Source organism: Emys orbicularis, chromosome 14, assembly GCF_028017835.1.
Source record: "Emys orbicularis isolate rEmyOrb1 chromosome 14, rEmyOrb1.hap1, whole genome shotgun sequence".
NCBI lineage: Eukaryota > Metazoa > Chordata > Testudines > Emydidae > Emys > Emys orbicularis.
The window spans coordinates 27,553,106-27,565,964 of record NC_088696.1 but is presented as its reverse complement, the minus strand read 5'-3'; the positions used below and the strand labels follow the sequence as shown (position 1 = coordinate 27,565,964).

At 38.0% G+C, this 12,859-nt stretch overlaps 1 protein-coding gene across 1 annotated transcript; it reads right to left on the bottom strand.

Moving 5' to 3' along the window:
* Positions 1-523: 523 nt before the first annotated feature.
* On the bottom strand, positions 524-8,930 carry CNEP1R1 (CTD nuclear envelope phosphatase 1 regulatory subunit 1). Its single transcript, XM_065416459.1, has 6 exons — positions 8,810-8,930; positions 6,213-6,284; positions 4,085-4,158; positions 2,313-2,422; positions 2,153-2,207; positions 524-1,575 (listed from the first exon to the last, which is right to left on the bottom strand). Exons 1-6 carry the CDS (start codon positions 8,832-8,834, stop codon positions 1,534-1,536), a joined length of 378 nt encoding a protein of 125 aa, XP_065272531.1. The 5' UTR covers positions 8,835-8,930; the 3' UTR covers positions 524-1,533.
* Between the last annotated feature and the right edge of the window lie 3,929 nt (positions 8,931-12,859).

The following is a 12,859-nucleotide window of genomic DNA, read 5'->3' as shown; positions in this document are numbered from 1 at the left end:
GCTGCTTTCCATGCTGTCCCTATTTTGGTGACATCAATATCCAGAACAACAAACATGACATTTCACACAAAAAAACAAAAGCCATACTTCCGTGACGAGTCTTCAGCTGTTCATAACTAAAGTACATAACTGTTTAGCTTTTGTCACTTCCCATCCTATATCTGCACATTTGTCAATTTACAATACAAAAAAACCCCAAACATACTATTATATATAAAGTATTTATTTAATGCACATATTTACCTATAAAATTTACATCAGTTAAAAACAATGGAAGGACAGAAGTACAAAACCTCTGGAAGAGACTTTAGGAGCAAAGGATTTTATTGCCTCAATTGAGTGAAAATTTAACATACATGAAAGTCAAACTATGCTCACTTTAAGAGGCAGCCTTGCTAGTCTTGTCTGTAGTGAGAGGTTACTGTGCCGGGAACAGCTTTGTGTTTTATGCTGACTTATGCTCAATTAAATTTAAAAAAATCTGAAACAGGTAAAAAGGCACCTTGAACACTTAAAATTAAACTGTTATGATTATTGTAAATATTTCAAGAACTATTGTACTGTGTATACATAACAGCCACACTTAGTTTCTCTTAACACTTTAGAGAGTTTTATTAATTTGTTTGTGGCACTGATCATATATTTCCGTTATCAAATTATTTGAATCCAAAGTTAAATATTTGCAATACTAGTTTCATGGCCAGATTATCACAGCATAAAATCCACTCTTAAAACAGTGTGATTATGGAATTCAGATACAGTACAGAACTTTTATAATCTGAAAGACGTAAGTATATTTAAGAGTTTTTAAAAAGTTAAAATCATTAAAAACAGGTTGTACTGTGAATTAGATGAAAGCACTGAACTAAGGATAACCACAGTGAAAGTGGCCGAAGTACTGCATGTAGTTAGACAAGTGATACTTTAACATACTTGCAATATTCTTAAACATAATAAGACCTTTTTCCCCATACCATAGATTTCTCTTTTAAGTCTCTTTTGTTTGCTGATTCCAAAAATATTGTAACCAGGAATGAAAAAGACAACTGTAATTAATAAAAAGCTCTGGGAATGGCAAATAAGCATCCCTTTAAATACTGGTTCATGAGAACAAGAATTCACACAGCATGTATTACTCTTTGCTTAACATTGGCATTGATTTGCTATTTACAGTAGTTTGCAAAAAACACATTATAAAAAACAAACGAGGTTTGGTTTCCAAGTTTAACTTAGTAACCAATTAACATACTTCACCTGCATGTTTTGCTCTACTTGAAGAACAAAAGTGACACTAATACTGAAAAAGAGGTAATCAAAGGTAGCAAAAGCACTGATAACATGAGGATAGTCAAAAGAGAATTTAGACAAATATGCCAGACGGTAATATTGCACACTTTCACTGTCAACTGTAAATAAGACTCACTCCTAGGCAACTGAAAACCAGTCCTGTTTGGCTTTTTTGTGCCACACTACCTTCAGAAAAGGTCATTTTTGATTTCCATGGCAGTGGACAGAGTTGAAGGAAGATCGCGATTATTGAACATGGGGCCTAGGTTTCAAAATTAATTTTCCAGTCTGCAAAAGAAAAATTAAAGTTCAAACAAACCCTGAAATTTAACATAGCCTTACTACAAAGGTGAATGTTATCGGTGTTAATTTCTCTTTAGTCTGCAACAACAGGGGTGAGAACTAAGGGTTTGCATCCATGGAACCATTAAGTAACTTGTAGTTCACATTTTAACCATACATTATTTGTAAAAATGTAAATATGCACTCTTAGGCTGTCTACCCTTTAACAGCATGTAGAGTACAGGCACTACACGTGTAGCTACACGCTGCAGTGAAAGGCTCTGGCAACAGGGAACTGCCAGAGCTTTTCACTACTGCTCCTCCCCGCTAGGGCCTTTCCCTGCAGCAGAGAAAGCTCCAATATCGGGATACTATGCTGCTATGTGGGAGGCACTGCTCGGGCGGTTCATGCAAGTAAGCCAGTCTATACACCTAAGCCTTGTCCCACCATCTACATTGCTATTTATACCTGTGCCATCTGGGAATGCAATGTCTATTCAGAAAGAGAGAGTAATTTCATCTTTTTTGCATTTATTCCTCCTTTAAACATGTACATGTAGTCAGTGAGACTAGAGTCACTTACATCATCGCAGGACATATTATACTCTGCCAAGACTGTTCGACATCGGGCTGCTATGCTGTGTGGATTTCGTCAAAGAAAAGTACTAAACAAAGATTTTATGTGGGCTGCAGTTACAGTAAGAATTACCTCAATTTTCACTTGACAAACTATCAAAGGATACATTGATGGTGCCACCACTCTTTTGTGTATGCCAGCAAAGAACAAGCCTATTAGAGTAATACAGCTAATTGTGAAGAATGGATGATTCCACAGTGATGTGAAAAAGGACACCTAGGAGAGAAATAAAATTATCTTGAAGAAAAATTATTAAAAGATTCCATGATTGAAGGGACATCATCAGGTTGGAGACTAAGTATTTCAAACCTGATGTTTAGGCCACTAATCTAAGCTAAAAGAACAGGAGTACTTGTGGCACCTTAGAGACTAACAAATTTATTAGAGCATAAGCTTTCGTGGGCTACAACCCACTTCTTCGGATGCATATAGAGTGAAACATATATTGAGGAGATATATATACACATACACATACAGAGAGCATGAACAGGTGGGAGTTGTCTTACCAAGGAATAGATCTCTTAAAAATTCCCTTGTTACTCAGAACTTACTCCTCCTTTGTAACCCTGCTACTCTTCACAAAAAGTGCTTCTGCCAAACATCTTCCCAATGAATATCCCTTCTGCTTTCAGATATTTTGGAAGGTAACAGAGAAAACAGTCTCTGATTTTCCTGGGAGAAGTCCCAATTAGAGCAGCTGCCCTATTAAGTGATATATGCTGTTTAAGAAAAAAAACCTAAGTAAAATTTTAGATCTGCTATCCATGACCTTATCCCCTGTAAAATGGGGACAAAATAGAGTGCTAACATCTGAAGAGAGTTTTTAAAACTGTGAGATCCAAGGATATTTAATCTTCAGCTTCTGATTTGAAAACGACATTTCTCATTGTAGTAGTGCTGCTTGAGTCTCTGTAATTAAGCTAAGTTTTTGTTTTAAAGTTCCATGGGAACAGTCTAAAATTAAAAAAGTACTTTCCTATTAGTGACACAAAAATAATCAATTGTTCATCACTCATCTCATATTTTTCCTTCCACTTCTGAATAGAATATAATAGCTCTACCTCAGTTTATTGCTAAGGTGTAAAAATGAAAATAAGTTAAGAATCCTTTATCAGTTTTCTTCAGTTTGGTGGTAAAATGAATCTCCGATATTCCACTCAAAACTCAGAAGTTCTCTTGCACCATATAAAGTTCATTGAACAACTATACTTTCAGATTCAGTTTCACAGAATGTCCTATAAAATCTGGACATCTGGTCACCCTAAGTCTGAAATTTAGAATACCAAGCCTCAAGCTACTCCACCCACACAATTTAGGAAAAAAATCACTTTGATCAGCTTAGATATTCACATTAAACAAAAACAAATGCATAGCTGGTGTATGCATATCTAGGGTAACAAATTTTAAATTGTCCCACTGCTACAAAAAGTTATTTCAAGGAGAAAGGGGGAGATATTTCCAAAGTGCAGAGGTACATAAGAAAAAACTTTTAGGACTAGTTAACTTGCTAGTGTTCTCACAAGTTCAATTTTCTTGATCATGGATCAGTCTAGTTGAAGGTGGCCTCAGCAAACTATGCACTATAGATAGAACAAAGTTATTCTTCTGAATAGAAATCACTCCTATTCAGCACAGCTATAGAATGCCTCAAATATTCTTAGTTCCCCCTACAAATCAAAGTGTGATTCCTATGATGTAAATAATCCACTGAATTTGCTCTTAGTCACTAATGTCTTGAGTCAGTCAGGAAAATAACCCTGCTATTAGCTTTTCACTCTTCAAGGCAGTCCACAACTCCTCACTACATACACTTGGTTTTTATTATCTAGATTACAAACATTGAGACATTTAATATTTCAACATTAGAGTATAACTTACCTTCTGTGTCTCAGGATCTATTAACCAGTTCCAAGCACCAGTTGCTGTGCAGACTGATACCACTATAAGAATCACTGATGAAAAATAAGAGTCATAAGCAACACATCTGGTTCATATTCATTAGAAAGTATTTAATTTCTCATGAAAAGCTTTGAAAGAGATTACATTCTATTTTATTTCCCCTCTTCATTCTTGATTATTAAGAATGTCCAAAGAAGAGCAAGATTTATTTGAAGATGTCTACCTGCATATCATGTTTGTTTCTCATCTGGACTCCCACCTTTCTATTTATGCAGTCAAAGTGGAAGGAGGTAAAAAAATGTTTTACCATTTAAAACAATGCAACCCTTCGAAGATTCTATCGGCCTCCTAGAGGACAAAAAGGTAGTACCAGATAGTGTTTTGATAAGTAAAGACATGCTGTAGTTTGGGGGGTGGAGGGTATGAGAAGTTTCTACTAGAGACACGGATTTAGAAACATTAGTCAGAAAATTGAGGGAAAGTAGTACAGAATAACTTTCTTGAGCAATATGCTAAAAACCCACACAGTATTCTGCATGTAACTTCCAAGAGCCAATAACACTAAGGTGGCAGTCCTGCAAGCTGCTCTGCAAGGAGGCAGGCAGCCTTGCCAACTCTTTCAATTTCATTGCAAGTGTAGCAATATCAGGTATTTTTCTTAAAGCTCCAGCTCTGGGAGGCAAGTGATTATGTGAGAATCTCAGCTTTTATTAAAAAAGTTTTATTTCTAACCCTCCACTCATAGTTGTGGATAAAAGCCACAAAGATGTGAACAGTGCACATTCTAAAGGTTCAAACCTCATTGCTTGTAAAGCAGATTCGTGATGTCTTGATTTTGGGTGCTGATAATACTGATAAAATAAAAATGGACCAGTTAGGGGCTGGAATTGACACATTCGAAGGGGAATGAAATAAGTTTATATGCCATATAAAATGAAAGTTATTACTCCAATTTCACACAGAAAGATAGTAAAGATCTACCTATATCAATACCAGTTTCCAGGAATAAAGTAGTTATTATGCAGATAACAGAACTATGAAGTCACTAGATGCCACATCCAATTTTTATTTAAAACTTCTTCATGAGTGCGCTTTAAGTCAGTAAAACTTTAGCCTGCATTTAGATATTTGAACAAGTTTGGAAGAGATTGCCAACAATTGGAAAGTGAACACACTCATTAAAAAAATAAACTATAGAACCAGTAAACTTAATACATTGATTTTGCGGGGAAACCTTGGAAAATATACTAAGGAATAGGAGAAAGCCATCAAAACAAATTGTTTTAAGTTATCATGGTGAAAAATAGCCCAATTTGGAAACCAAACCCCTTTATACAGCCACAAAATACATACACGACTGAAAAAAGGTAGTGCAGACTTAGACTATGCCTACACTAGAGAGCTTACAGTGGCAGAGCTGTACCTATGCAGCTGCGCTCCTATAAGATCTCTCACGTAGCCACTCTATGCTGACGGAAGAGAGTCCTCCTGAACATAATTAAACCACCTCCAATGAGAAGCGGCAGCTATGTTGGTGGGAGCTCTCCTGCTGACATAGCACATGCATACTACCACTTAAGCCAGCGACACTTATGTCACTCACCGGGGGGGGGGGGCACTCCTGAGCAACATACGTTTTGCTGATGTAAGTGGTAGTGTAGACATGACCTTCATCACAAAGCCTCAATATGCCTCAAACTTGTCCTGAAGAATTCCTTTTAAAAAGACTAATTCAGTCCTGGCCCTCTTTGCTGAGGCTGCCTATAAGATCATCATTATACTGATTATACTTCTAGCTTTGTTGTTCTTGCCAATATCTACTTTTGAATAGCAATTGTGCAAATGCTATAAGCATTTTGTGCACATGGTATAGATGCAATAACATAAATCCATTATTTTACTTTTGCTGTTTTTTGTTAAATTTGTGTATGTGTGGTATCTTCACATATTTAAAAGATTTTTAGGCTCACATACAAAGTACATACAATAAGATTTTTAAAGCATAGATTTGTTTTTGTAAACACAATCCATAGGAATATACATGGGTAAATGCCAACTGAAGTATTAAAGAGTCAATCCAACTTCTCCTTTAAAATATTAAGCTTACTTCTCCAACGTCCTGTAGCTGGTTGCAAACATGCAATATATTCGGTAAGTCTTCTTTCAAAAGCCTTGAGATCTGAGGAAAAGACAGGCAGAGATCTAATAAGTCTTGGTCTATTAGTTGAACTTTAATAGTTAATGCCTCAGATTCTGTTCTGTTACTTATGCCCTGTGCAGCTCAGACTCATAACTTGCAGAGGAAAGCTGTAATGGATTGATGATGTAATTATCAAAAATCGCTTGCATCTCAGATTAATCAATAGTTATTGGAAAGATGCTTAGCACTACATCTCAGCACATTAGCTTTAGAATTTACCACCACTTCTTGGTTAAGCCCCTCACTAAAAAGTAATAATTAAGTGACAGGCATTTCCATATAGAGAAATATATACTGAAGAGATTAGAATACCTTGACATGGTATCTCTTTGTAAGTCTAATTGCAAGCCATTAATATTAATAGATTAAAATACTCTAAAACAAGGTATATTTTGAGATGTAAAATGTGTCAGGAAAACCTTGTTATACTCTATGGTCTGTGCTAATGATAGGTAGAGTTTGGTATTTTGTTTATGATTAGAATACTATCACCATAACTCACTACAAAAATTCTTACCTCAGTTGGCATTATTTGAGATTTTTACAGTCCTTTCAGTTTCAATAATTTATTTTTTTTACATGCCACTCATCTTGGACAATGAAAATACAGTCATAAATTATTTAAGTTTTAGCCAACTTTAGAATCTGACTCATGAAATAGACTGTTTGGCTTTGCAACATTACAGGGGAACTATTTAACATGAAGAGAAGAGTACTTTATAAATATTTTCAGATTAAAAAAAAAAGTCAACTATTCATTTTAACGTCTGTGAAGATTTCCTTTTCAACCAGAGAAGTTTTGGGCCTAAAACTGTCCCACTAATTTATCATTTGAAGTTTGATATTTTTTATTAATAAAGGTATATACTTTAAAGGCAAACTGGCTTCAAGTAACAACAACTGTTCTTTGAAAGAATTTCATGTTATATTAGAGTTCTAATAAAGGTAACAATGCAAAAACTACAACAAAAATACCTTCATTAAAATGTATGCCTGTTACTGAAGTGTGTACTTACTCTAAGATATATGCAGAGATTATTTCAATGTTTATCAACTGGAAAAAAATATAACTACCAGTACTTTGTTAACCAATAGAAAACATTTGTAAATTAAATATGATTTTCAGTGTTTTAAATAAAGTGTATATAAAAAAATAAAGGCTTGAACTACATTTTATAAGTCTTGGAAGCCCAAATTGTTAAGGACCTCTTTCAAAAAAAGGATGGGTTTGGTGTTTTAAACATTTGTGTTTACCAGTTCTAACCAAAGAGATAATTCTGATATTTACAGTGTTACAATAAGCGTTGACAGTCACTTCAGTATTCCTACAATTTCTAATATTTCTGCTAATGTATCTACATCTTGTTTGTTCTATATATGACATTTACTAATCTAATCTTGAAGTACTGGTGCATTATTAAAATATTCTCCTGTATTGATTTTTTTGCAGAAAGAAAGCAGCTTTAAGTTCCTTTTTAATATCCTTTACTACAAATCTGCACCAAAACCTAAAACAAGGATCTGTTTTAGCAAATAAGAATGTGAAGCTCAGTGAGCTGTATGTTTCCTGAAGAAAAGAATTCCTTGGTTAGATTAATACATCTCAATGTATTTGAGATATAGAATTTGCAATTAAAGAATTACAGCTGTGTTGACTATAGAGCTTACATTAAAAAAGAAAAGGAATTAGTGAATATTCTATGACAAGTTTCCAACTTGTACAACAAATCTCTTACCAACGCAGAAATAACAGACTTAATAGACCACACTGTAAAAGCCAGGCTCCGTCACGAAACAACCCAACCAAAGAAAGATGACAAAAAGGAAGTTTTGCAAACTACTGGAGAGCTTTTAGTCTGTCCCCGGTGGAGAAAGCCGATGCACGCACTCTCGTTCAAATAACTTGGCTCAGTTAAAAGGTAGAACTTTGCCCTTTTACAACCGAATCCACTTTCTATATCGTTATACCAAGCGCCGCTTGCAGAGCAGCAACATGCCCCTCCTCCATCAATAAGCGAGCAAACAAAACATTAAACCACCCCCCCGGACTGCTCGACTCACGGCTCCTCGCCTTTGAGCCATCCCCCCAGTGCGTGAGGCTGTGGGCGCCAGGGACCTTGTCCTGTGGCAGGTTTGCACAGCGCACCTCTGCCCCTACAGAAAACCGTGACCCCCAGGTGAGGGGCGCCCCTCACTCCCGTTCCCCGCCCCGCACACCCTTCGCTGGCTCCCGCTGTCACTGGGCCACACCGCGGAGAACGTCCCTCCCCACTCTGGGACAGGGGGGGTGGCCTCGCAGCCCCCCAGCTGCTATTGGCCAGCTCCGCGCTCCCGGGCAGCGCCCTTTGACGCCTCCAGCTGACGGGGCCGGGGTCAGAGCTCCCAGGTCGTGGGGCAGAGACAGGAGACCGCTCTGGGGCGCGGGAACCGCACAGATAGACTCCCCCCGCGGCCTGCCTCCGGGAAAGGGTCACTGGGCTGGGCGGGGCGGGGACCCCAGTTACCTTCTGCCTGCTCCAGCGAGTTCATGGCGGGTGGGGGAGGGCGGTCAGAACGCACGGCCGCCCCCTCCTCAGCGCCTCGAACCCGGTCGCATCGCAGCCCAGAGAGCCGGCTCCTAGTCCCACCTTCCGCAGTCCCCCGCCCCCCACAACAACGCCGCACTCCATTGGGCATCCCTTCCACGCCGCACCCCTCCCTAGCAAACCCCATCCCCATTGGCTGGGAAGGGAAGGGGCGTGGCTGCAGGAGAAAAGATTCCGGCAAAGGGCAGAGGCGGGAGAGCTCGGCTCGGGGCGGTGCGCTATAGAGCTGCGGGAGGGAGCCCGGCGGAGCAAACTGCGGCTGCTGCTGCTTTTCCTTTGTATGTGTCACAGCCCCGAGGGCATCGGTCTGCACGTGCAAAACTAGAGCGAGGCGGAGCGGCCTGATCCAAAGCCCATTTGGAATCAATGAAAAGAGTCCTTGGTCTCTTCCACTTATAGTCCTAGGGATAGTTCTGCAATTCTTTCAGACTATTCCCCTAAAAATGTGTGCAGGGTAATTTTCCATTTCAATAAATGTATCTCCTTAATGTTAAGTACTCTAAATTCCTGCATTGGGTTGTGTAGGTGTCAGGGGGGGCAAAGAAATATTAAACCAAATAATATTTATTATATGTTAATCAAAAAAATTAAATCTGTATAAACAATTCTCAGATGTGGAATATAAAAGGCCAGCAAAAATAACTGCTTGGTTTGGAGGTTGCAGTTGACAATAAATGTGAGAAATTCTCCCATAGTTCTTCGTTAGAGTATTTTATTACTCTCTTTTCTGTCAGTGGGGACATACACTGGCTCCAGTCCTGCAATTTGGTCCACACGACAAGTCACAGTCACTAAAACTGGGGGTTAGACTAGACAATCCTTGTGGTCCCTTCTAACCCTATTATTCTGTGAATACCTGTTATATTGGCACACTGACTGTTTGTATGTTTAATAGGTTCCACTTTAAAAATGTAGTCCAAAAAGCGATATGACTTATTTTGGTAACTTTATTATACCATCAAACCTCATTCTTGTTTTAGTGTTGCAAGTAGGTTTGATCAGTCACGAGGATTAATGAGTTGATGTCAGCCTTCAATATATGTAGTAAAAATAACAAAGTTGAAATGCCCCCTTTGAGTAATGCCAAAACTCCACAGTGAGAGCCTAGTTTTCAGGATCATTAGAAATTATGTTTAGTTTACAAAGAAGACACTTTCAAACACACAGCAGGGATCAGAGCAACTTACATGTGTCTGTACAACCATGTAAAGTAGTGGCCCGTGCAATGACTAGGGAATACAAAACAAAAACCAAACTCCCTGTGTTTTTTATGAATGGATTTGATTTTTTCAAAGCCAACAAGGTGTAAATTCACACAGATGTATTCCTTTTCTGTCTCCATCTGCTTGTGAAAGATATTAATCATTGTCAGGACAAGCAAAGTGTCTGGACCCACATCTACCATTCCAAAGAAACATGCTACTACGGACCCAAAAAGCCAACCTCATGGTTTTGACCTGCCAGGCAGACTTTGGACCACATTGAACTGCATCCAAATAAACCATGGAAGATGAAGCTACTTGACCCACAAGTGGAAAATCAAAGACTCCCTTTCATGCAATTGTGATGAGAACATCCATCCCATCCAATCATAATGCAGTGCCCCAAATGTGGATTCAAAGGTGAATTGGATGATACCACAGAGGAGGCCTTGAAATGGTTTATGGATGTACAACTGCATCTATAGCAGGGGTAGGCAACCTATGGCACGCGTGCCGAAGGCGGCACATGAGCTGATTTTCAGTGGCACTCACACTGCCTGGGTCCTGGCCACCAGTCTGGGGGGGCTCTGCATTTTAATTTAATTTTAAATGAAGCTTCTTAAACATTTTAAAAACCTTATTTACTTTACATACAACAATAGTTTAGTTATATATATATATTATAGACTTATAGAAAAAGACCTTCTAAAAACGTTAAAATGTATTACTGGCACGCAAAACCTTAAATTAGAATGAATAAATGAAGACTCGGCACACCACTTCTGAAAGGTTGCCGACCCCTGATCTATAGAATGATGCTCTGCAGATGCTGCCATATACTTGAGAGAGAGGACAAGCATCTGAAGAGTGGAGAAATTATAAAAATGCTTGGCTGCTACCTATACACTATCATGAAAGATGCCTGAGTTTAATCTGGATTACTTGTGTTGCTCTTTAAACGTTACACTCAGAAAATGGCTTGTTGATTTCTGCTTAGAAAAGACAGTGGCCAACAGCAATGTTTACAGTTTATATTTTCCTAGGTTCTGGGAGTCTCTTGAACTATTAGAGTTCAGCTCTCATGGCCTCCTCTAACGTTATTAAAATTGTTGCTGCTCCTACAAAGATGTTGGTGTTTGGCATCCGAAGAAGTGGGCTGTAGCCCACGAAAGCTTATGCTCAAATAAATTTGTTACTCTCTAAGGTGCCACAAGTACTCCTGTTCTTTTTAAGGTTTTCTAGTTAGTGGCACATTTTCCTTGGACCAGTTCAGAAGGTGACATCTCTAAACCATGCCACATACATCTAAAATAGCATTACATGCTTTGTCTTTAGTTCCTTAATATTGGGGTTGGAGTGGTGTTCTGTATCAGTCAAAGGGAGAAAGTTGGGTACTTAGAAGGTAAAGGGGAGCCCCTACAGATGCAGATTCTACATAGGGAGAAATGAGTGCTTAGCCCATCCTGACTATGCCCTAAGAGTAGATTATGGGGCTGGAAGGTAGAAGAGAAGACTGCTTTGCACTGTCCTTAATTTTCTGATAGTGAGAAAGGCGGAGAGATGGATGCTGTTGTTGGAGAGTCCTGTGAGACATACAAATGTCAAATATGTCACGAATATATTGTTGATAACTATAGGTTGGTTCTCCTGGTCTTTAAATCAGAAAAGAAATACTCTTTCCTTATCAAAGACAACTAAGGCTAAAAAATGTTTGTTTACTCTACCTCTGTTTGCCCAGAATAGAAGACCAACAATACACTCCTTAAACTTGTGAGACACATTGTCTAAGGTCTACACAGGGAAATTGACTGGAAATTTCTGACATTTCTTTCTCTATATATGATTAATTATCTTGTTCCTTCACTACTGTATAATGTCTCTTGTTCTGTTGTAAGCTCTGAAGGATGTGAAATGAAAGTCATGATATATAATCAAGGAATGTATGGACTATGTCCACTAAATGTAGAGGAACTGTAAAGGATTTTTTTTTCTAAATGATTGTTGGATTCTAGAAATGATATAAATTGTGTGGAATGAGAATGAAAAAGAATATTGAAAGATATAAGCACCTATTCTGTGTATGCATTTAAAATATTGAAATAAATTACTTAAAGGGGACATTCCAATTTATAGTTTGGTTAATTCAGAAATACAGTAATTGAAATGAATAAAACATAAAAAGCCTCCGAAAAGAAAAGTATAAAAGACATTTGTTATACACCATTGCCATCTACTGGATATCAAGGTAAGTAGCACAGAAACTGAGGGAGCAGAAAAGTGAGAGCCTGACAAATGTCCAGTACAAAATAAGTGACTTGCTCTCCTCCAATTAAAACTGAAACAGTGGAACCTCAATGTGGAACTTCAGAGTTTGCTGAACCCATCAAAGAAGCTGCAGAACCCTGTAGTGCTATTGGATGCTTATACCAGCCAATAGCCTTTCCATTCTCTTAAGGTTACCTTGCTGTGTCTGCAGTCTTTCTGTTGACATCCCAAGGAACTATATTTTGGGATTTTAACAATGTAATGCTGTATATATATATACACATTACATATATGTTTCTTCTTGTAAATCCAAGTAAATTGGCCTAAGAGAACCCGAAAGAAAACTTCTAAACTATTTCTTTTGATGCTTTAAACTAGTCCACTTCAAACCAAACACTAGAAATAACAGGGACACCATTCATAAGAGTGCCTTAAGACCAGCTATATTTTTACTCCTTGGCAAATTACTTGAAGTATGATAAATGTATTATTAGAAATACTA